Source organism: Phocoena sinus, chromosome 5, assembly GCF_008692025.1.
Source record: "Phocoena sinus isolate mPhoSin1 chromosome 5, mPhoSin1.pri, whole genome shotgun sequence".
NCBI classification, from domain to species: domain Eukaryota; kingdom Metazoa; phylum Chordata; class Mammalia; order Artiodactyla; family Phocoenidae; genus Phocoena; species Phocoena sinus.
Genome location: NC_045767.1, coordinates 52,720,454 through 52,746,805, shown reverse-complemented (window position 1 = coordinate 52,746,805; position 26,352 = coordinate 52,720,454). Strand labels below are relative to the sequence as shown.

Below are 26,352 nucleotides of genomic sequence, written 5' to 3'. Positions count from 1 at the left end.
TTTAGAGGAGAGTTAACACCTATCCTTCTCAAACTCTTCCAAAAAATTGCAGAGGGAGAAACACTCCCAAACTCATTCTATGAGGCCACCATCACCCTGATACCAAAACCAGACAAGGATATCATAAAAAAATAAAATTATAGACCAATATCACTGATGAACATAGATGCAAAAATCCGGAACAAAATACTAGCAAACAGAATCCAACAACACATTAAAAGGATCATACACCATGATCAAGTGGGATTTATCCAGGGATGCAAGGATTCTTCAATATACACAAATCAATCAATGTGATACACCACATTAACAAGTTAAGGAATAAAAACCATATGATCATCTCAATAGATGCAGAAAAAGCTTCTGACAAAATTCCACACCCATTTATGATAAAACCTCTCCAGAAAATGGGAACAGAGGGAACCTACCTCAACATAATAAAGGCCATATATGACAACCTACAGCAAGCATCGTACTCAATGGTGAAAAACTGAAAGCATTTCCACTAGGATCGGGAACAAGACAAGGATGTCGACTCTTGCCACTCTTATTCAACATTGTTTTGGAAGTCCTAGCCACACCAATCAGAGAAGAAAAAGAAATAAGAGGAATACAAATTGGAAAAGAAGAAGTAAAACTGTCATTATTTGCTGATGACATGATACTATACATAGAAAATCCTAAAGATGCCACCAGAAAACTACTAGAACTAATCAATGAATTTGGTAAGGTTGCAGGATACAAAATTAATGCACAGAAATCTCTGGCATTCCTATATACTAACAATGAAAAATGAGAAAGAGAAATGAAGGAAACAATCACATTTACCATCACAACAAAAAGAATAAAATACCTAGGAATAAACCTACCTAAGAAGGCAAAAAACCTGTACTCAGAAAACTATAAAACACTGTTGAAAGAAATCAAAGATAACATAAACAGATGGAGAGATATACCATGCTCCTGGATTGGAAGAATCAATAGTGTGAAAATGACTATACTACGTAAAGCAATCTATAGGTTCAGTGCAATCCCTATCAAATTACCAATGGCATTTTTCACAGAACTAGAACAAGAAATTTTACAATTTGTATGGAAACACAAAAGACCCCGAATAGCCAAAGCAATCTTGAGAATGAAAAATGGAGCTGGAGGAATCAGGCTGCCAGACATCAGACTATACTACAAAGCTACAGTAATCAAGACAGTATGGTACTGGCACAAAAACAGAAATACAGATCAATGGAACAAGATAGAAAGCCCAGAGATAAACCCACGTACATATGGTCACCTTATCTTTGAAAAAGGAGACAAGGATATACAATGGAGAAAAGACAGCCTCTTCAATAAGTGGTGCTGGGAAAAATGGACAGCTACATGTAAAAGAATGAAATTAGAACACACCCTAACACCATACACAAAAATAAACTCAAAATGGATTAAAGACCTAAATGTAAGGCCAGACACTATAAAACTCTTAGAGGAACACATAGGCAGAACACTCTATGACATAAATCACAGCAAGATCCTTTTTGACCCACCTCCTAGAGTAAGGGAAATAAAAACAAAAATAAACAAATGGGACCTAATGAAACTTCAAAGCTTTTGCACAGCAAGGGAAACCATAAACAAGATGAAAAGACAACCCTCAAAATGGGAGAAAATATTTGCAAATGAAGCGACTGACAAAGGATTGATCTCCAAAATATACAAGTAGCTCATTTAGCTCAATATCAAAGAAACAAACAATCCAATCCAAAAATGGGCAGAAGACCTAAACAGACACTTCTCCTAAGAACATACACAGATTGCCAACAAACACATGAAAGAGTGCTCAACATCACCAATCATTAGAGAAATGCAAATCAAAACTACAATGAGGTGTCACCTCACACCAGTCAGAATGGCCATCATCAAAAACTCTACAAACAGTAAATGCCAGAGAGGGTGTAGAGAAAAGGGAACCCTCCTACACTGTTGGTGGGAATGTAAATTGATACAGCCACTATGGAGAACAGTATGGAGGTTCCTTAAAAAACTAAAAACAGAACTACCGTATGACCCAGGAATCCCACTACTGGGCATATACTCTGAGAAAAACATAATTCAAAAAGAGTCATGTACCACAATGTTCACTGCAGCACTATTTACAATAGCCAGGACATGGAAGCAACCTAAGTGTCCATCGATAGATGAATGGATAAAGAAGATGTAGCACATATATACAATGGAATATTACTCAGTCAAAAAGAAATAAAATTGAACTATTTGTAGTGAGGTGGATGGACCTAGAATCTGTCATACAGAGTGAAGTAAGTCAGAAAGAGAAAAACAAATACCATATGCTAATGCATATATATGGAATTTTAGAAAGCGGTACTGATGAACCCAGTGGCAGGACAGGAATAAAGACGCAGACATAGAGAACAGACTTCAGGGCATGGGGGAAAGGGGAAGCTGGGATGCAGTGAGAGAGTAGCATTGGCGCATATACACTACCAAATGTAAAATGGACAGCTAGTGGAAAGCTGCTGCATAGCACAGGGAGATCAGCTCAGTGCTTTGTGATGACCTAGAAGAATGGGATAGGGAGGGTGGGAGGGAGGCTCAAGAGGGAGGGGATATGGCGATATATGTATACATATAGCTGATTCACTTTGTTGTACAGCAGAAACTAACACAACAATGGTAAAGCATTTATACTCCAATAAAGATGTGGAAAAAAATACTACTATATACCTTATTCAGCTCAGGAAGTACGTGGTCTTCCGTCATTCTCAACATTGCTGGAAATATAAATTTTAAAACTATCTTTAAAGGGAAACTACAAACATAATTTTAATTATAGATGCATTTCAAAAAATAAATGTATTTCACTGGACTACATTTTCCATTTTCAACAGCTTCTTGTCACCAAGGAAAACTTATTTTTCTTCGAAGAACTAAAAGAATTTAAATATGATTTATATTTTCAGGTTCAAAATGGTTGGGTATAGCCATCCTAAACTATTATTTTTCATTTTCTCCTTCAATTCAACCCACTGCCACTCCAGACAAAGAAACCTAACTGCTGCCTTGAGCTAAGACTACGTGTGTAGGGATTCCTCCTAACTCGGTGATGTTTCTTCTCTTAAAATGTGCAAGCAGTTCTTTCCTCCAAAAGTCTTAGAATACCAAAAAGATGTATTTCTTTCCCTTGGGCTTTTTTGCTACATGAAGATATTTGCACTAAGACTTATGTGTGTAAACACACACTTACATGTGTGTATATATATATTTATATACTTTCTTTAATATTGTGGTTGGTTCTTTTTGTCCTTTCATAGGGGTGTCTTTATCAATACCGTGTTTTCTATACATTACATCCACCTAAGTCAAGAAGTATGCTGCATGTGCTTTTGCATAGTGTTTGAATATGCTTATGTTTGGCTGAGAAAAAGCATGTTGGACATTATTCTGCAAATATGGATTATCTTAAGAAACTGTTTTTAATTAATTCAAACTTCTAAATTATCTAAAAAACCAGCCATAATCTAGGTTCCACTAATTCATTTATCCATCCAAAAATTAATTATTGAGTGTAATATAGGTACTAGGGATACAGCAGTATAAAAGAAGTCCCTGCCTTCATGGAGACTGCATTTTACACAAGAGCAAACCAAGGTTAGAGCGCTAACTAGTGGCAGCACCCAGTTACAGTTTGGTCTCCAGTTCTCCAATCCAGTGTGCTTTGCTCTAATGACAAGGACTGAGCAGTATTCATTTATCTTCTAATGCAGCTTCTTATTACAGTTAGGATAGGCAATAAGAATATAAACTGCCTAATTACTCCAATAATTATCAGTAAAACCAAGCTACTACTTCTGTAAAAGAAAGTCACTTCTAAGGTTTCATTTAATTTTAACATTGTAATTTATTCTAATTAACTCTGATATTAAACAGGCTGGCCTGATAAACACTCTGGCTCCCCATTCTGGCTAGTGTTGGTATGGTTTTGAGAAAAATATAAGAATTTTAAATGTCAACATCTACAGATCGCTTTCATTTTTTTATTGAAAGCAATTGTACTAGGCTAACAAATATGAAAAGTCTGTTTTAAAAATATGAGAATTAAAGATCTGGGCATTTGTTTCAAGGATATTAGCACATTATACGTAATTTACTTTCTATTTTACTCTTTAGAATTTTAACAAATATGGGATAAATTCCATTTACAACTAAATTTTGCATATGTTGGAGGGAAATGTATGCTAAATTATTTCAAAGATATTAATAGAGGTCACAAAAATAGCAGTACAAATGGACCTAAATAAAATATGCATATCCTGTAGAGTGAGCATTAAAACATTTAATATGAAGTCAGTAACGATTTGTTAATCACCTACAAATGCAAAGATACTGTGGAGACATAAAGAAAGGCCACAAGTGGTCTGCATTCTATTTAGCTAGGGCATCACTGTCCAATAGAAGAGATAACGGAAATGTTCTAGCTCTGTGCTGTTCAACCTGGTAGCCACTAACCACATGTGGCTCCTGAGCACTTAAAATGCGGCTAGCATGACTAAGGGACTGCGTTTATAATTCTACATATTTCAACTAATTGAAACAGCCATACATGACTAGTGGCTACCATAATGAAGGGCACAGATCTAGAGACAGAAGACCAAAGTATAAAACAGGAGCTAAGCTATTCAAGGGCAGAGGTTTTGTCTTATTTTTTCTCCCGCATTTCCCCCAAATCTAACACCTAACAATGCCTAATACAAAGCAGAGATTTAAAGAATGTTATTTTAACCTAAGGAGACATTACAAGGTAAGTAAGGGTCAATTCTCAGTGAGTGACAGAGACAATCAATGCTAGAAGGTGTTATCTGCGGGGGTGGAGATGGGTGGGTGTATAGAAGAAATAAGACTGGCCATATGTTGAAAACTCCTGAAACTGAGTGATGAGTAGAAGGCAGATCACTTATACTATTCTCTCTACTTCAATAGGTATTTAAAATTTACTACAGTAATTGAAATATGCTAAACTGATACTCCCACAATTTTTTTAAAAAGTGTTAAAAATACAAGAATGCTTCATTCAATTCACTTACCCACATACAGCCACCGAAAAAATGCTTTGAAGTTTTTCATACTGCTATCTATAACTCTAGAAGATAAAAATAAATCAGAAATGAAATTATTATATGGGGTTCATGTATCATTGTTCAATTATTGTAGAATATAATAATCCTTTTTGTTCTACTATATCCTATCTGGATGACATTTAAGCCTTTACAACAGATTTAACAAATAAAACACATACCCAAAAATAAAATTTCAAAAAAGCAAATCCTGATTCTCTTAAAAAAAAAAGCAAATAACTCAGATTCTAACTGATTATAACAGCCTTGCCACAAACTGTGTAACAGTCTTTCCTTTCCGGGCATTCAGTAAAGTACGAAATCCTTTTCTAACTTTGGAAATAAAAGAAATCAGAAAAAAAGTTTCCGGCACCATTCTCAGTTTAAAAAAAAATACTCACTGATCAGTAAGAAGAAAAAAACATCAAACACAAAAGAAAATCATTATTATAAACTTGTAATATGTCACTACCACTAGCTCTGATATCAACAGACATTACTTTTGGAAGTTGATTTTTTTATCCTTACAGTAATGAATCTCAAAATTTGAATTTCTTTGGGCTTTACACAAATGTACCCCCAAGATTAAGGGTTATAAGTGGAAGTCAGCTTCCCTTTGATGAAACTGTCTCTGAATATAAAGATGGATATCATTTTTTTAAAAACCTCTTTAAGCTCACATCTGTAAGATAATTACTCTAAGCAAATAATATGTGCACTTTTCACCCCTAAATCTCAAAGTCCCTTCCAAGCATTAAATGTCATAATACTACTGGAGAAGTAGGTCAGCATCATTAACCTTTCTGTACACAGTAAAACACCTGACATAAAAGACTGTAACATCTCTTGCGTTACCAAGCACTACGATCAAAATTCTCTTGCAGCAAAAATGAAAAACAGAAAAGACGTTCCTTTCTGTCTTTCCCAGTCAATACTCTCACCCCAACCCCAGGCAACCACTGATCTATTATAGGCTAACGTCAAAGTTCTCACTGCCTCAGTTTCTCCATTATAACCTAAAATAATCCTCTATTCTACTTATCTCAAAGGAGGAAGAAGTTAAATCAAAAACTACCTTTCACTGAAACGTTAAAGGTGATCACAGAAAGCTTAATATTTTATGTTTACTCTCTGCAGATACGGAGAACCAAAAAATTATTCAACATTCAGGAAAAGGAATATCATTTCTCCTCCTGCTTTGTTCTTTGAGCACACACATCTGTAATAAGCTCTACCTTCTAAAAGCCCATTAGGGGCTTCCCTGGTGGCGCAGCAGTTAAGAATCCACCTGCCAATGTAGGGGACATGGGTTTGAGCCCTGGTCCGGGAAGATTCCACATGCCGCAGAGCAACTAAGCCCATGTGCCACAACTACTGAGCCTGCGCTCTAGAGCCTGCGAGCCACAACTACTGAAGCCCGTGCGCCTAGAGCCTGTGCTCTGCAACAAGAGAAGCCACTGCAATGAGAAGCCCGCGCACCGCAATGAAGAGTAGCCCCCGCTCACCGCAACTAGAGAAAGCCCGTGCACAGCAACGAAGACCCAATGCAGCCAAAAATAAATAAATAAATTCATTAAAAAAAAATAAAAGCCCATTAAAATGATGGTGTATTGGTGGGGAGAGGTGTATGTGTTATAAACTGACACACAAAAAGAGGACACTAGAAAAAAAATTTTTTTAAGTTTCAGAAATGTCAAAAGCCGACAGAAGACTAGTGATTGGTGAAGGTCACCAGAGGTGGCCACGTGTCAGGCACTGTGGAAAGAGAGCAGCAAGGAGTCATCCACCCGGCAGACGCCAAGGATACTCAGTCCTTAGAAACATCAAGTTCAACAGAAGACATTAGGATGACATCTGGGGCTGGACAAAGGAGGACAAGCTGAAACACAGAGTGGCCAATACACTCTTTCCCCCAAAATATGAATGCCTAGGCGTTTACTACCTTCCAGACAAAAACAGAGTTCTTCAAAGAAGCTGAATAAACTGGGAAGAGCCAAGGCGGTTCTGGGTCGGCACTGGCTGCCCACAGCATAGGTCCGCATGCTCTGGCACTCATGCTGGCTTTGGGCCGCTCTGCACCCAGCAATTCTAGGCAACTTTAAACTGCCTCACAAATAAATATGAGTAAACAATTGGGCATCAGGTTTTTGAAGAAAGCTTGCAACAAGAGACCAAAATAAACAGCAAAGTGACACACAAAGAGGAGATAATTCAGGGAGCAGAAGAGATTTTTTAAAACTCTAATTAACGTCCTCAGAGAGCTGTGGGAAGATGTCGCATCCACAAAGCAAGAGCACAGCTTTGAAAAATGATTAAACAAATAAGAAAATACTTAGAAATTAAAAGACGGGACTGCCATAGTAAGACATTCAATAGCATGGTTCAGGTCAAAGATCTCGTCCTCCACTCCTCCTGGGCTATTTATTCTAAAGTTCACACCCTAGACCTTCATTACCAACGTGAACCTTGTTTTTTAAATTTATTTATTTATTATTTTTGGCTGCGTTGGGTCTTCGGTGCTGCACATGGGCTTTCTCTAGTTGCAGCGAGCGGGGGCTACTCTTTCCTGCAGTGCATGGGCTTCTCACTGTGGTGGCTTCTCTTGCTGTGGAGCACGGGCTCTAGGCACGCGGGCTTCAGTAGCTGTGGCATGCAGGCTCAGTAGTTGCAGCTTGTGGGCTCTCTAGAGCGCAGGCTCAGCAGTTGCGGCGCACGAGCCTAGTTGTTCTGTGGCATGTGGGATCTTCCCGGACCAGGGCTCGAACCCATGTCCCCTGCATTGGCAGGCGGATTCTTAACCACTGCGCCACCAGGGAAGTCCACCAACGTGAACATTTAAAATCTCAATTTTAAGCACCCTGCTCACCAACAAACAGCAACTATCTCTCCAGTGACTTTTCTCCAGTAGCCCAACATTCATCCCACCAAGACTACCACCTACTAGTTCTACCACCTTTCACTGTCTCGCACCTGCCCTGTGTCCTCACTTCCCTCCTAAATCAGTACAGATTTGAGGTTTATCATTTTAATCATGCCCTTGCTTCAATTTCTTGCCTCCCCTTTGCTTCCTTTTACTCACCAAGCCTAGTAAATCAAACTGCTCACCTATTCTGTGCTCCCACTCGAACAGCTGACCCTGGCTGGAGAAAACCACACAGCCATGTTGGCTGGTCTCATTTTAATGCTCCTGGGAACGCTAACCAAGCAGCCCTTAGCACTACTGACAATCCTCCTGCTTCATCAGCCCATTCACGCTCCTACTGTACTAGACAAATGGCTCACACCTCTTCCTTTATTCTCAAAGCTCAATACCACTTCCCCATCCTTACTTTCAGCTGATGACAGAACATTTCATATTTCCACTAAGATAATAAAAACAATTAGAAGTGAACATCCCCAAGCCCTCATCTGCTCATATACCAGCATCTGTGACCCCTGTCTTGGCCTTCTCCCCTATAACTATGGAGGAACTATTTTTCCAGCCCCTTCCCTAACACACTAAATCCCATCCCCTCTTGAATCCTCTTGTTCTAGCAATCTTCCCTCTCTTTGCCATCTCAACTGTTCCCCTTCAGAAGAACATTCCCATCATAAATAAACATACTCTAATTGCTCCCATTGTAAAAAGAAAGAAAAACCCAATGACTATTTTTAAATGCTGGCCATTCCCTTTACAGCAAAACTCAAAAGACTACATTTGCTGTTTTCTTTGCATCTGCTCTCATTCTGCATCATACCTGCTCCCATGACGCCACAGAAGTGGCTCTCATCGAGGTCACCCATCATCTATTCTGATAGTATTCTGATCTATTCCACTTCGGGCCCTCACCTTACTTGACTCAGCAGCATTAGACAACCAATCCCTCATTACTTCTTGCAATGCGTCCTTCACTCAGCCTGCAGGACACCCACTCCTTGGTCTTTCTGCCTCTCCGGTTTCTTTCATTAGCTCCACATCAACCCCATTTCTAACACTGGAAAGCCCATCACCCAGTCTTCAGATCTCTCCTCTAAGGGCACTAACTATCTCATCCAGGTTCATGGCTTAAAATAATACCAATGTGCTGAGGGCTCCCAAATTTACATTTCCAGCCTGGATCCCTCACTTGAACATAATCTCATACAATCAACAACATGCTGGACAGCTCCACCAGGGTATCTAACAGACATTTCAATTTAATATGCCTAATACATTGACCATGTGATCAAAATTAACATCAATAAGAAGAGGTAGACGGACACTGTTTGCCTCTGGATCTGACACCTTGAGAAGGACACTCCACCGATTATGTAATATTCTGGCCAGGGATGTATAACCTGAATCAAACCATGAAAAAATCAGATAAACCCAAATTGAGGAACATAAAATACATATATATTTCCTATATTCTCCCCCAAGTCTTCCCCATTTCAGTAAATGTTAGTCATACTCTACCAGGTGCTTAGGACCTAAACTCGTAATTATCCGTGACTCCTTTATTTTTACCATCCACACAACCATTCAGCAATCTTGTTATTTCTACTTTCAAAATATATCCAGGTTCTGACCATTTCTGATTCTGACCACCATTTGTCTCATGGCTTCTGTCCTTGCCCTCATATAATCTATTCTCAATACCAAGTAAATAACAAGAGGGATCTCTTTAAACCTAAGTCATATCCTGTCGCTCCACTGCTATTAACTCCCTAAGAGCTTATTATACCCAGAGTAAAAGCCACAGTCCTTACAACTGCCTACAGGCTCTACACAGCCTGTCCCATCCTCTGTGACCTCTTTCAATTCATCCCCTACAACTCACACTGTTGTTCAAGTCACTTTAACTGTAGTGGCTCCTTGAGGTCCCTCATATATGCCAGGCATGCTCCAAACTCAAGGCCTTCATACTTGCTGTCTCCTTTGCCCCCAAAGTAACAGGGCTCACTCCCTCCTCTCTCCAACATCACCTTCTCAGTGAGGCCTTCCCTGACCAAAAAATTGCACCCCTACCCCCAGCATGCCCTAGGTCCTCCTTCCCTCATTAGCTTTTCCCACCACTACTTATCACTATCTGACTTGCTGTATGTTTTAATTATTCATTTCTTTATTGTCTGTCTCATCATGTAAGAATATAATATCTATGAAGGCAAGATTTTTTTTTATCAGTTTTGTTTGCTGCTATACCCTCAGCATCTAGAATAGTGTTTAAAACATAGTTAAATGCTCAATAATTGTCTATGATGAATGATAGCACTGGATAATTAAGTCAAGAAAATTTCACAAGAAATAGAAAAGACAAAGATATTTTAAAAAATGAGAGTAAAAGTAAAAGACAGAGGATCAATCCATGAAGTCTAATATCTGACTAACTAGATTTCTAGAACAAAAATCTAGTTAAAAAAAAGGAGAGGGAGAAGAGGAAATTATCAAAATAATAATACAATATAGAATTCAGGTTAAAATGGCATTTTCTTATTATGAGTACAACAAATGAGAAGACCCACATTTAAAACTCTATTGTGAAATTTCAACATATCAAGGATGAATAAAGCTTTCTGAGAGGAGAAAAAAAATAGCACACAAAGGAATGAGAATCAGAAGCACCAGACCGTCCACTGGCAACAAAAAGGCCAAAATACAATGGAGCAAAGCTTTGAAAGTTCTATGAGAAAATGAATCCCCCTTCATAATCTATACCCAGTCAAAACCATCAATTAAGTGTGGCAGAAGGAGAAAAGACCCAAAAGGGACACACAAAGCTTACCCTCACACATCCGTTTTCTAAGTTACTGGAAGATATTTTCCACAAAGTGATTAAATGAACCAAGAAACAGAGGAGATCCTGGAAGTAAGGATCTAACCCATGAAAGCAATGAAGAAAACGCCAGGGCAGTGGCTGCACGAGATGGAGCCCGCACGCAGGCTGGTGCAGGCAGGGGGATGCTAATGGAGGAGGCAGCAGGGACAGAGGCAGTTCCAGGGGTGTGACACTGCCCCTGAGACGGCGGAGAGCCTGAGGATGTGAGCAAGGCAGACTGTGCAAGGAGAAAGCAAGCAGGGTCTAGGAAAGACAGACACACAGAGAAGAATAATTTCTCAAAACTGGTAAGTAAAAGAAAGGCAGTACAGTCATACAATTTAGAAATATGGAAGTAACCTACAGACCCAAAACCAGAAATAGTTAAAAGGATTCCCTCTGGAAAGAGGACCTGGGGTTGAGGATGGGCGGGACAGGAAAATACCACTTTAATGTACGAACGCTGTGCTATTGGATTGTTTTTAATCAGGTAAAGGTATAATTTGATAAAAAACTTAAAAACTCATTTTTAGAAAATCGCCAACAATTTGCTAGGTTCTTATTTATAAGTAAAAGTAAAACATGTCTCAAGTCAATGATTCCATATTCAAGTATCCCCAATACTTACTGAAGAAAGTTCATTTGCCTTGAGTATGAAAGAACCCACTGCAGTAATAGCATCTAAAAGGAAGTAAATAAATAAATATCATTTTGTCAAATAAGTAAAGTGGATTTAATGCATTCTATTGAGGAATTAAATTACCACCTTCAATTCCTGAAGCATCTAGTCCAAGAGGTTCATATTTTTGCTTCCATGAAGCCATTCCTTTCAGTTCACTCAAATGGTATAATAAAGACTCTGAGCCACTATCAAAAACAGAGCAGAAACACCATCATCAAGGTGGCAGGCAGCTACTATCTTGCTTGAATATTTCTAAGTTTTCAGAAATAAATACTGAAAGTAACTTTTCTTTCTATGAGAAATAATTATTCTCGAAATTATTTTGAAAAGCTGTAGAAGAATCATTTGGTTGTCATGACTAGTGAGATGAATATATGACCACAAGATTAACTTTGTAAAATCAAATTATGTTCCACAGTTAGTCCTGGCACTTTTAAGATAGTCATATTGTTCACCCAACAGCTATGTATTTAACATTCAACAAATATTTAAGCTCCAACTTTAGGTCTGGCACTATGCTAAATACTGGGGATTTAATGGTGAACAAAACGAAAGGGTTCCTCATGACACTGCCAGTCTAATGGGGGAGGACAGTCATAACCATACAATCAGACAGTATATCATTCCAACTACCATAAATGCTTTAAAGGAAAACACACCAGGTGCAGGTCTAACAGAAGAACCTGATCTAATCTGGGGATTAGAGAGGCTTCTCTGAACAAGTGAGATTTGAGCTGAGAGCTAGAAGAATGCAAGTGAAGAACAGGGTGGGAGTGTTCCAGAAAGCAAAAGGGCTGTACAAAGGCCCGGGTAGGAGAAAAACTGTCAAGTTTGAGAAGGCCACCAGTGTAGGTGAAGCAGATAGACAGCCCATCCAAAGGTATTAGTCTTAAGAAATGGGAAGGACACTGGAAGTTTTTAAATAAGAGTAACATGATCAGATCCACTGTGGAGAATATATTGAGGGGCATAGTGTGGACTGGAAGATGACCAGGCCAGAGGGTCCTAAAGTGATCAAAACGGGGAGTGTGATAAAGTAAGGCCCAGGGTCTCAGCATAAAGAAATTTATCAAAATTTAAGTCAAACACTGAACATCTACCTGCAACTGCTTCACTGAGGTAGCTGTAGCTAGAAACAGCATGAGACTTGAAGATCTGGGACAGTCTTGGCTTGGGACACTTAATAACTTTGGGTCAGCTCATATATAACCATTCTGAACTTCAGTTTCTTCTAAATGAGGATAATCATAACCAACACCTTGCCAAGGAGTTAAATGCAAAAATATATACATGCTTTTACATAACATATAAAATGATATACAAACTTACTTAATTTTACCACTCAAAAAAGGGTATATGCCCTATTCAAGACATACCTCATGGCTGTCTGGGTGAGATAAAAGCCCAGACAGGGCCTTGGGTGGTGAAAAGATGTTGGAAAGTTATTTCATAAAGCAGAACTACCATTATTGATTCTTTAAATCTTGGGCACTCCAAGAGTCCCCTCAAATGCTAATGCAACAATTTTAGCCAGAAGAGGCTCAAACAGAGAATGCCAGATGATGAAAAGAAGGTTGCAGAAAGAAGACCAATGCCAAGTACGTGTAGAGGCAATACCAAAAGAGTCTACATCACCTTCATACCTCTGTAAGTGACTTATAACCAATTTTTGTATACTGGAATATGATGACTCTATAGATTGGCCAAGCTTTTTTAAGCCCTAATTAAGAGAAAAAAAAGTATTCAGCATACAAGTAAGATACTATATGCCATTCTAAAAAAAATTAAGAATGTGTTCATAGTCATTAAAATACAAAGATAACCGCACCTTTACTGTTAACTGGTTCATTAAGAGGGTCTGAAGTTCAGCACTAGAATGAAAAAGAAAGTATTTTTAGTCTCCTCTATTCAAAATCTGAATGCATCACTTAAACGTTTAAATTTTCAAAGAACAAACAAGATTTTTAAACAAAATAAATAAAAAGAAATAGCCCAACAAAAATTAAGACTTTGTTGTACTCACAAAGAAATGGACAAAACAGGAAACAATAAAGTCTAGGAACAGAATGAAGTAGATATAAGGATGTACTATATGCTAAAATGGTATTTCACATCAGTAAGAAGAAGGTGTAATACTCAATGAATTATACTGGGCAATTACCTGAACACTGAAAAAAAAGAAGTTAGTCTTCCACAGCATATGACCAAATAAATCACATCTGGAACATGTAAATGCAATAAAAACATAAACCACAAAAAAATCTCTGGAGGAAAATACAGATCTTTGAACACTTAATATGGGAAAGATCTTTTTAAGAATAATGTAAGGCAAATACAATAAAGGAAAAGATTGATTTGGCTACAAAGAATTTTAAAATTTGTATACATTTAAAAGGTACATATATAATATATTTACATATATTATACATGCACTCAGAATGATCACATTTATGTAAAAAATAAATATGTGAATAAAATGCCTAGAAAAATATATACTACTTTTTGGTCTTTGTGCACCAGAATTTTCTTTTTTTTTTTTTTTTACAATGAATGTGAATTGCTTTTGAAATAAATTACATTAAAAAGAGAAGGAAAGGCAAGAGTACCTAATATGAGCTCATTACCTTGCTTTCCCCCACAACAGCAAGTCCATGAATTCATCTTGCACTGATGTGGTTGTATTCTTTTCCTAGAGAAAGATCAATAAAATCATAATAGGTATTTTTTAAATTATAAGCATATTTATTCAGAATTACAGGAACATGTCTCCCTTTCTTATCCTTAGCCTTCTCTCAAATTCATATTTAAATTGATTATCTGAATAGCAGTTACAGGAAAACAACCAGTCAGCTCTTCCAACTCCTGTCCTTAATCCCCAAGCCCTACCAGCTCCACTTCACAATCCTGTCCCCACCTAAGTTGTACCAAGGGGAAGAGCTGGTGTATCACTCTCTGAGATAATAGTATGAGGTTAGACCAAACCGTTTGAAAGAAATCATGATCTGAGCCTTTTACAAAACAGCCTGATTTTTCTCACGTCCTTCATGAAGTAAATAAGGATAACGTGCATTCTTTAACACCTTCCGTGGGAAACTCCAGGTATATTACCTGCACAAACTTGGTGAGACGAGAATCCATCTGCATCAATATTTCTTCCCATGCTTCACACATACATGTCAGTGACAAATTTATATACTATTAACAAGAAGAAAAAAACATTAAAGTAGCAAAAAATATTTAAGTCAACATGCTAACTAAATAATACATGTTTCTTACTGTCAACTGTCTCAAAGAAATCCAAAATTTACTATAAATCACTTTTAACTCAGTTAAGCCTGAGAAAGAAAAGACTATAGCTAACACTTGATAATCATTTAACTATCAAACTTTCTCAAATTCAGTTTTTATCTGGTAAAACAGATATTTTCCAGCTTTCTACATATAAGATGCATTTTATATACAGCAACTGTCAAAATGCTGACTGGTCAACTATTCAATTTTCAAACAGTATCCTTTTAAAAAGACACTAATCTCCAGAAATCTTTGACATGAAGTACATGTAACTCCTCTATGCAGATGGAGACTCAATTTCTCCAGTCCTTCAATCCGGGCTGGCCTTGGGTCTTAGTGTGACGAAAGCAGAAGTCTAAGGCCCCAGAAGGTTTTGCATGCTTCCACTTGCACTCTTGACACCCCTGCCGTGGCCACCACTTCATGAACAAGGCTGGTCCAGCCGGCTGGGAGATGAGGAATGTGCAGTCCAGACAAAGCCATCACAGCTATGGGACACTTGGACCAGCCAGCTGACCACCAATGTACGAACAAGCCCAGCCCCGAATAGCTGAACCTGGCCCAGAACAACAGAACCTTCTAGCTGAGCCCAGCCCAAATTGTCGACTAAAACACCAATCACAAGCTAATTTGGGGTGCATTTATCATGTACAAAAGCTAACTGATATGATGTTTTCCATACTACTTTATTTGTAAAAAACTTAAAATTCCAAAATATTGTTTTATTTATGAGAATGTTGAAAAAGGTTTAAACTACTTTTTTTCTTTTCCTTTGGAGAAATAGAGATGGGTGAGAGTAGATTTTCAATTAAATTTCTCTTTCTTGCTTTAATGGACATTATAAACTTGTCTATCAGACTAGACACCTCCGCCACATAAAGTTGGCTTTAAGAAGTAAGATTTTCAAGTTTTTTATTTACAGAACATTAGAGATTTATAGTAAACAGTCACATAAAACAAGCTATAAATAAATACCTGTAAAAGAGCCGAAATGTGAGTAAACTTTCTGGCCATTCGAGTTACTTCAGGTAAGAAAGAGTACAATAGATTGGTTTCAAGCTGTCAAATCAAAATAATAAAGTAAGTTACAAGCAGACACGTTTACTTCTTTTAAAGAAGAGTCAAAGTCTAACTACATATCAGAAAGACTATGCCAGACTCTGCTCCTTTTGAGCATAACGGTTTGGAGAGTAACAGAATATAATCTTAGGATTTTCTAATCTGCAGTGTCTATCTATGCACAGATCACCCTCTCGAGGTTGGCAACCCCTTCTACATAGTTAGAATAAATGTAATAATCTATTTTATAACACTCTTATGAGGAATTTAAAAAGTGATCACAAATTTCTGTAAAAATGTTAAAGGAATTATAGTTATTGATAAATACAAGTGAAATATCTATTACAATGGTACATGAATTATCTCAATAAAGTTGTTTGAAAAATACCTATTACAAATTTCACATTAATAGTGAATCATTTTATTACAGCACCAAATGCAATCCTGGAAATCACATTTTCACAGAACCTTAAGATGAAGAGCAAATATGAACAACCGTTCCAGCAAACGTCAGGAAGTTAAGAGTTCTCTGATGTTCTGAATACAACGAATGTTGGAAGGCATCACATGCATCACACCTTGCATCTTTTCACCCTACTTTTGTTTGAGAGTTCATGCATTTTTAGGCTAAGTGGCTGGGTTATCTGCGATGAAATTTTAGGGAAGATTTTCTTGAAGACAAGGCTACAATCTAAATAATCTACAGGAGCCCAGTTTCCACAATCTATGATACAAACAGCACACAATGAAAAAGGGTTTTCCCAACATTAAGTAGTCATCTTACACAAGAGGCAATGTGTTAGTTAAGAGCACCAACTCTGGAGCCAGACCGTGCAGCATGACTTTCCAATGCTCACCAAGCAAATTACAGTTTGTGTGCCCATGTACTCAACTGTAAAATGGGGATAATAGTACCTACTTATTAGGTTATTGTGAGGATTCAAATGAGTTACACTGAATCACTCAGTACTGGGCACATATTAAACAATTAATAAATATTAGCTTTTATTATTATTAGGGTCAGAATCCTAAGAAAACACTTGGTACAAAGATGGAATTGGTATAGCAATGAGTTAATATAGTCATTAATAGACCATATTAACTGTGCTGTACCATTGGAATGGTAAGGTATTCACCAGTAAGACTCTATATATGTCTTAGAAGCTCCAAGTCGATTTTTTTGCTTTGTTTTGTTTTAATGACCTTAGAATCCAATGAAATGGATAATAAAAAACTATAAAACCTTTAAAAATATATATTTACCCTCTGCTGCTATTAGGTTCCAGTACTCACCTGAAAGTACGAAACTTCTGGGGCACCACTGGTGGAAACTTCTGTGACCACTGACAATGATTTCAAATCACTTGACAGACATAATGCAAGACAAGTACCAACAATCTGTAAAACAGTCAAATCTCCATTATGTTTAGTGTTATTGCTAGACTGCATCTGCTTACAATATAGGAGGCAAATATTCAGAGCTCTAAAAAGCAGAAACACATGCCTGGCTCCCGCCATACACGTGGCACATGAAGGCATGTGTCCTCTTAGTTGCAAGGACACAAACACACACCCCCAACAAGGGGCCCAAACTAAGTGTTGGAGAACTAACATTCCCACAGAGCCTATAACATTTTCTATCCTTTTAGAGAACTGTAAGAATAAGAAGAAAAAGATACACAGAAGACCGAGACTGAGCATAAGATTGCTTCTGATGATGTTTATCAAATTCCAATCACAAAGTGTAGCTCTTAAACACCACAAGACTAGAAAAACATTAAATCATAATCCAGTGGATCATACCAATCTTTTTGGTAAGAAAAAAATTTTTGACTAATTCCACTAAGAGCCTCTGATCTTCATAGACATCATATCACTATTCTTAGTAGGAAAATTATCCTTTTAACACTTAAGAACAAATAATTCCAATAACTGAAATTATGAAAAAAAGTAATGTTTTATTCTTTTTCCATAAATCAGTCAGCTGCTGTATTCTAAGAGAAACAAAAAGGAAGATTTTAAAGAAAAACTTACCCCATTGACTCGAGCAATTTTGAACATTCCATAAGCATAAAGCTCAATAAATGCAGAGCTTCCTCCAAGGACAAGAATATTAAGCCTAATTAAAAATAATGCAACAAGCTGAGGACAACAGACAGGAGCGAGTTCTTAAACCAAGACATGCTCCTACCCTCACAAAATCTGCATGTTCAAGATTCCTTGTGGGGGAACTGAATCCCGCAACAAATTCACCAAGCCTCAATCACATTGGGCTTATTCCTTTCTTTCAAAGGAACAACATAAATTTCATCCAGCCTAAAAAAACATCAGTTTACAGTAAAATAAGGATATATTATTTTAATGATGATTATATTTGTATACTCTCAATAACAAAATCATCTCTTATCCAGTTAATATAAAGCGCCAACAGTTTTATCATGACTCTGATGCTAAATGCATTAAGTGTGCTTAAAGAACCTGAACATTTAAATTTAAATTTTGGAAAACTCTAGCACTTCCACCCTCCTTTACTTTTTAAAATAAAAGTACATCATAATATTAAACTTGACACAACCAAGTATCATAGAATAAGAACGAGTAAATAATAGATATTGTCTGTTTATTGTTCAGAGGTATTTGTCAGCAATGAAATAACATGACAAATAAGGAAATTGTCCTTGGAACTTTAGTCTAAAAACTGCCTCAAATATCAAATATCAAATTTAAGAATATAAGACTTGTTAAATATTTAAGATATCTGTAAGATTTACCTGACGTCTCCCAAAAGCTTAATAATTTCATCAGAATTTTCTTCACTAAAATATAAAAATAAATTGGGTTATCTTTAACTATATCTTTCAAATAATAAAAGATTATCTTACTCGCAAGGAAAAAAGGCATATCTTACCTAAATATTTTTGAGGTGTTGTTATAACTGGAAAAAAACCAGAAATGCATTTTTTAAAACACATGAGAAAATTGTCAGTGTTAAAAGGAAAGGAAAGAAATCTGCAAGATTAATTCCAATGAAATTAAACTCTGATACTTACTTTTTGGGCAGTGTAGGAAGTTTCGGTAAGAGAAGATTTGATTCATCCTCAGAATTATAAAAGGACGTTAGAACACTAAAAAGGTGAAAACAAAACAAAAACAAGTATTATAAAAACAAAGATTCTACTTTTCTTTCCATTAAAAAATACTAATTTTTTTAAATGCCCAATTTTATACATCACACATTACCAAGTAAACAGATGCCACACAGTTTATCACTGTAAAATAGTCACTATAACAATCACAAACAAGAAATAGAAAAGTTGGAACTTCTCCATTTACTTATAACGTTATTTCTGGGAAAAAAAAAATCAGCCTACCCACTTTACATTTAGAGGAACAAATATTTATAAACAATTTTCTCAGCATATGAAATGTATTCAAATGTATTCAGTATCAGCACCAGATACAGAATGACTGACTTAAGTCTCCTCTAAGAACCAACACTGAACATATGAGTTCCAAGAGTAACTGTAGAGAACACTGCAATTATTATATAATGTAATGATGGCTTCTATAGCTTACATACATATGAAGATGCAAAAACCCAGCAGGTACATAAGATGACACCACGTATTTTGAAACAGTCTTATTTATCCCCCCACACCTTTCTTTCAATCCTACCTCCGAATATGGCTGGAAATAAATGAGTAAGAAGGTGAAAAAGTAGTGTCCTGAGAGACCCTGGAATCTCCACATAATATTTCTGAACTCTTAATGAAAAGTGTGTTAGGAATACACTTAGCAGGTAACTGGACTGAGATAGAAGTTACATGGTATATTCTGTTCCTCTGATCTTCTATGAATTCACATGACCATTTACAACCTTTATTTGATGATGGATTAATCACTGTTTTATCTACAGTGAATTTCAAACCCCAGGCTAGACCTTATTATCTAATGCTTTACAGTCCCTTTCTTAGGAAATTTGTCAATTAATAATCAGGATTTACACATTCATTTGATATTAACTTAAAACTTAATTAGAATGAAAAGAAAATTATCGTATTTCCTCAAAAAAGAAACTTTTATTTTCAGTATTCACTAAGCCCATTGATTCTTTAAGCCATCTTTACTGCAAACCTGGCGTAGTACTTGACTTCACAGACTAAGGCAAAACTATTTTCACAAAATAAGGAAACTATAGGGACCATGAACACAGAAAGAACCCATTCAGCATCAAAACAGAATGCTCAATTCAGCACTTTTTGTACTCTAAGAATATTTACTGGGACACAAAAACACAAAGCTCCAGGTGAAATATATGGTGAAAAGTAAAACAGAACCTCAATTTGCTAGTCAATAATTTTAATTAATATTCCTTGAATGTATAACTCATCGATATAAACCGTTAAAAATAACTGAAAAGAAAAATCTTGGCCATTGAGGCATTACTGCTCCAATAAGAAAAGAGATTTTTTCAAGAGAAAAAAAAACCCAACAGAGCATTAAAAAAACTGCATCTTGATAAGCTTAAAACAAAAAGTTAAATGCAATGTACACATACTCAACACCCAGATACTCCTAAGTTTCCACTTTTAAAAAATGAGAATTTCAAAAACATCCTACTGTGACTACTGGGGTTTTTCTTTTTTTATTACTCAACCTGCTCTCGACGGTCACTTCCATCCAATGCATACAAGAAACTGGAGCCTCCACAGAAAAAGAGTGCAAGCTTTCAGGTTTTTCTACATCACACAAAACGATTTTCTTGGTGTCAGCAAGAGCAAAGGCCAAAACTAAAGAAGAAATAATCAGAATGAGTTAGTGTAATATTTGAGAAAAATGGGTATTTCATTGCTTCCCCAATTTTACTATTTTAAATACAACATAATCATAGAAATGATTTAACCCCCAAATCCTTGCTTTAACTAATTAAAAAACTAAAAGATATCTTTGCATATAGTTATGCTGTTACCTACGCTTATTTTCAAATGCTCAAACTTTCACGAGCAATCTACTACTTTCTCGTGTACTGTTCTTAACATCTTACATATCACAGCCTCTAGACTGGGAACCTTGATGCCAAGCAGAAAATACAGAACAGGCATCAACAAATAAAGAATAATATCGTTATCACCAAGACATATTGGTCCCCACCCAAAAGCTGAAAAGTGATTCCATCTGCTTGGTTCTTGGAAGGTTTTTTATTCCTTTTTTATTTCTAACCCTTAATGAACAGGGCCATCAAATACCGATGGGTCTTCTTCCTTTCACTGTGGCTGAATTATCTAGTATAGTTTCTCTACGTAAGTCATCAACATCGTCCTAACATATCAAATTGAAGAATTTCTAAATAGAGGGCTGTGAGTTTCACTGTATACCAATATATGCAGCTTTGCTAGATGTGAGGCAATCCAAGTCTCCTCTTCTTCAAAACGATTTAAAGCAATCTTGAAATAATCATTACCAAAAAAAACCCTATTTTACCGTCGAAAATCACAAGACATTTTTTAATGATAAAAATATCATCTACTTGAATACATTTTCACACACACTGACTTTCATAATTTTTGAGATCGTGGCATTTTTGGATGAATAGTACAAGATCTCAAATTATTACTTACAAAAGTTCTCTAATTTTACACATACTTTGTTTTTACGTAAAAGATGAAACAAGAACGGAGCAAAATGAGTACAGACAAAAATAGTGGTTATCTGTAAAGTGACAGGCTTTCAGGGCATTTTTACATACTTATATTTATCTAGGAAAAAAGTAAGCAATGAGGAGTACATATCATTTTACAAAAACAATTCTTTTTCTTTTTTCAAGCACCAATGATACAGATGAACTTTAAGCTGTATGATTTGTAGCATTTTCCTGTGCTGACTGGACATGTACAACAGCTCAAACAATGACTGTCCTTGTAACAACACATGGAAGAGGAGAGTTCAGTCCTCAGAGCTACAATGCAGCAAGCTACAACATACAGGGCACCAAAAGGAGTAAGATCACACAGAAGTTGCAGGAAGCGGGTCAGAACTGACAGTCCTTCAGGTGAGGCAAGCAAATGTGCAGAGGGAATATTTATGAGCCACACATTTAATGCTAAAACACATTCTGGGGAGGAAAGGGCCATGATGGCACTGAACTGACTAGTGAGTGACAAATGAAGCTTAGGGCAAACAGTGCAGGACAACACGACAGCGAAAGAACAAAACCAAAGTACTCTGTATATTCCTATCAAATTTCTTTTCAGCCTTATCTTTGCCAAGACGTCAGATTTCATTTTAGAGATATCTCTGCCAAGAAACAAGATGGTAGAATTAATCTGAGTTCTATGAAAACACTTTAAAGCATTTGAAAAAAAGGCAAAGTTCCCAAATTTAGAATTCTAGTATATAATAAGAACAACAAATTCTTTCTGGAAATAAGTTCTCTTTACAGAATACTTTTTCTGAAAAACAAAAATGTATTTTTTACAATACTATCATTACGTTTGCCATCTGGTCTCCAAGCCAGACAGGTCACTTCCTTTCCTGTATTTTCATTTGGTGGAAAACTCCACACTCGATGAAAACTTGCAAGTCGATGAAGTAAAACCTGAGACAAAACAGATAATAATGGCAAATAATAAAAAATCCGTTTCCAAAAATAAAATATACCTAGATCCCCACTATAAATTTTTTTAAAAATCATATCAAATATAATATTTAGCTATCAGAAGAAATTCGAAGACAAAAGTGTCTGAATGAACTTAAGGTATTTTCAAAGAAATGGATGAAACAAGGTCTAATTTAACCCTGTACCCTATACATTTCCTAACTTTCATGTCAATAAGAGACTTACCTTTTAGAAAAGGAATAAGGCTGTCCAAGAAGATAACGAAAAAAGCAATAAAGGACACAAACAGAACTAGAAAGGCAGCTGTGTAAGATCAAGTAATACTAAACTTGGAATCAGACAATTTCAGCTGTGTCACTTACTGGCCATGGATCTCAGACAAGTCATTAGTCATTCTAAATTTCCATTTCCACCGGGTATATTCCCACCTTGGAGGATAAAGATGATGCCCTGGATCTCCTTGTGCTTCAAAAGTGAAACTGTCCCTACTCTCTCCTCTATACAACCGGTAGAAATGAAGAAAAGGCCTCGAACTGCATGTGCTCCTGAAGATTCCCCCCCTACCCTACACCTTCGTAGTTTCCTGTACTCACAGCTTTACCACTCCCTGCCTTATCTCATAGCATCCTTCCTTCACTCTTGGTTACAGGGAAGCCAGGACTCCCAAAGAATCGCTCATCCCCGAGACCCAGTGCTCTTTTCTGAGCCCATCTCTGACTCTCCTTACTTCTGAAACCCTTCCTCTGTGCCCTCTGGAATTCATGGTCAGGTATCAAGATCCCCTGTATCTTCACTGTCTTCCCTGAAATGTACTTCTCACCTGAGGATACTGCTTCCCTACAGGATTCTCAGGTGGTGGCCGTTTTGCACACCATGTGCCCTATACTACTACTGGGCTAGGAGATAAAGATTTCCTCCTTGATGTCATTTCTGGCTGGTTTTTCTTCTCTTCTCTAAAATCCTCTAACTTTGAATCATATGCAATCAGACCATACCACCTGCTATCCCTCTTAACTGCAGTCGCCTATAGCCTCCGAGGCACCCCCCCCGCCCCCGCCCCCCCCCCCCCCCCATTTCTGGGAGATTTGGACTCCTGTCTGGCTCACTCATGCTTTCCAACACTACTCATCATCATTCTTGGCGATTTCAAGAGATACAATGTCCTGGCTTTTTGGTGCTCAAATACCTCTTCTTCAATGATCACATCCTCTACCTCACCTCAGTCACTCTCAGGGTCATGCCTGCGACCTTGTCATTACCAACAACTATAAATGCTGCCATAATCTTCAGCTGCAAACCTCCCACCTTCCATCACCACCTGTATCTCTCCTGCTCATCCCAGACACCCAACTTCAATTCTTCAACCTCACCAAGACATACAAGCCATTGACTCTACCACCGACCAACTCATCGTCCCTCACCCAACACGTGACCTCACTTCCCTACTTAATCAGGTTACAATCCAAAGTTCATCATTACAATCATTGCTCTTACATATAACTTCAACCCCCTTGCATCTCTCTTGCTTTGTCACAGTTAGTCACAACAACTCTGGTTAAACCCAACCACGCCTGCACCCATACAGCTGAACAGAAGAGACATACAACCATGCTCACTAGTTTCACTACAAAATCACTAACCCCATGTGGCTCTTAATACTGACGAACAATCCTACCAAGTTTCACCAGGCCACTTGTCAGCTTTTTCATACCTCTCTTTTCTCCTCAAAATTCCAATATCTTCTTCTCCATCCTCACTCCTAAACAGCACCCCTTCTTCTTCACTGAGAAAACGGAAGCAACGAATGCCCACAATTGATTACATCTATCCATCTGATCACAATGATGCTCCTATTCTCTCCCTTCTCTCCTACTGCTGTGGCTGTACTAACTGCACTCCTCTCAGGGCCAGGACAGCGTTCCAAAACACCCTGGCAGTGGAGGGAGACTAGAAGATTTCATAGAGGGCCTTGAGAAAGCAGATATCAATACCCTGACAACGAGGTCATGATAGTCAACACAGTTTTGCAGGCTGCTAAGTTTCCCTGACTGCTAAGTTCTCTTTACCACCTAGTTTCCAAGGTTGGCTGCACACCACACAACTCTCACCCGGCCAGATAACTATCAGGAGCCCTGCCAAAAGGCCAAAGGAGTAAAGAAGCCAAGGTGAAGGTTTCCTTACAAAATGGCTGCCAAGTAACTAAAAACTCTCAGCAGAAAGCTACAACCCGGTTACACTTGATGAAGCGTAATACAATGTGAACTAGAAATGCTAACTGACAACACTCATGCACATTCCATCAGGAATCCAGTGATGGCTATCCAACCCATTCTGTATAACTTGGACAACAGAATAAAGATTCTTAAACATCCTCTGTGGCAGCTATAGACACGCACAATCGCAGCTCAAGTCTGACAATAACATCTTTCTTCTGCCTAAACTGCAAGTACACTAACTGCAGACTCTGTGGACCTACTACTATGTCTAGCTCATGAGTGACACATGAGCCTTTAAAAAGCCCATTTAACACATAACTGAAAGTCTTGGGGATGCAGGACTGTATGACTGCGTTAAGCTGCATGAAAACTGTTGTTCTGGCCATAAAATGCGGGAGGTGGGCGTATAAATGACCTTTCCCATATGTGGCCCCTTAGATTCACTTAAAGTTTTCAGCAGGGCTGGAGGAAGGGGCGGGGTACACAGGTGGCCCGGGCTCGGTGTCCTCGGGGCTGCACGCCGGTTCACTCACCTCGCCCGCCGTATTGGCCAGAGCAATGAGATCCCGCTTGGGTGACCAGACCAGGAAGATGATCTCCTGCGGTAGCTGCTTCTCTCCCACCACCCGGAAGGACGGGAAACAGGTCGGGAAACGCAACATGGGGGCGGCCCTGCAACTACACACCTAATCGGAGGCCGGCAGGGGACCCCGGGCCGCCCTGCCCGGGCCCGGCGGCGGCCGTCGCGCCGCCTCCGCCCCCGGCCCTTCGCACAGAGCCCGGAGGGTGGCGGTACTTGCCAGATGCCCCACGGCAGGCAACGCGACCCGGGAAGCCTCTGCCTCCAGTTCTCCCCCAGCGCGTCGGCACCCTCCGCCGCGCGCGCGCGCGCGCGCGCGCGCTCCGAGCACTTCCGGTAGCCGGACTTCCTCGCGAGAGCACGGAGGCGCGCTCTCGAACCGCCGGAACCTCTTCGATAGTTTCTAAACCAGTGGGTCTCAGCCTTGGGTGCTCAGTAGAGAGGGTTGTGGGTTTTTTTTGTTTTGTTTTGTTTTGTTTTGTTTTGTTTTGTTTTAAAACCCTGCCCAGGCAGAACCCCAGACGATTAAAAGAGAATTAATACGGAATGGGGCCAATATTTATTAAAACGCTCTAGGTGCTGCCACTTTGCAGCCAAGGTAGGAGAGTCATACTCTGAAACCTCTGACATAGGCAAATATCTTGATTCTTTATCCCATGCCTACAACTTATTAGTAGTATTAGCCCCCACCATGATAAATGAGGACTGTGGGCTCAGCTAGGATTTGTCCCGTAGCTATTGGAGCATCTACTATGTGAAGGAGCCTGAGCTACAGAAATGCACGGGACAGAGGCTCTGCTCTGTAAGGTTCACAGGTCAGCCTGGCGGGTTATGTGAATCAGAACCCATCTGATGCTTCTTGTCACACATTTAAATGTGTTAACTTGTTTAAAAGTTTCCACAAGTTATGAACCTGGTTAAGAGAATGTGACAGTACAATCCTGTGATTCTTGATCTTAAAGTCTGTGGTAGAAAGCCATGTATCTTTCACTTCTTTTACTTGTTCAA

General features: G+C 38.2%; 1 protein-coding gene across 1 annotated transcript in view; it reads right to left on the bottom strand.

The window, feature by feature from the left end:
- ANAPC4 (anaphase promoting complex subunit 4) overlaps positions 1–25,633 on the bottom strand; it is a 41,499-nt gene extending 15,866 nt beyond the window's left edge. Inside the window, exons 1-17 of the mRNA XM_032633100.1 lie at positions 25,298–25,633; positions 22,422–22,527; positions 20,590–20,722; positions 18,983–19,057; positions 18,841–18,867; positions 18,704–18,748; positions 17,967–18,051; positions 17,226–17,330; positions 15,849–15,932; positions 14,691–14,777; positions 14,207–14,271; positions 13,411–13,453; positions 13,226–13,302; positions 11,667–11,767; positions 11,525–11,581; positions 5,097–5,150; positions 2,740–2,786 (exon numbers count right to left, since the gene is read on the bottom strand). Coding sequence (XP_032488991.1) covers positions 2,740–2,786; positions 5,097–5,150; positions 11,525–11,581; positions 11,667–11,767; positions 13,226–13,302; positions 13,411–13,453; positions 14,207–14,271; positions 14,691–14,777; positions 15,849–15,932; positions 17,226–17,330; positions 17,967–18,051; positions 18,704–18,748; positions 18,841–18,867; positions 18,983–19,057; positions 20,590–20,722; positions 22,422–22,527; positions 25,298–25,426 — 1,320 coding nt within the window. The 5' untranslated portion in view covers positions 25,427–25,633. The remainder of the gene's footprint in view (positions 1–2,739; positions 2,787–5,096; positions 5,151–11,524; positions 11,582–11,666; positions 11,768–13,225; positions 13,303–13,410; positions 13,454–14,206; positions 14,272–14,690; positions 14,778–15,848; positions 15,933–17,225; positions 17,331–17,966; positions 18,052–18,703; positions 18,749–18,840; positions 18,868–18,982; positions 19,058–20,589; positions 20,723–22,421; positions 22,528–25,297) is intronic.
- Positions 25,634–26,352: the final 719 nt, after the last annotated feature.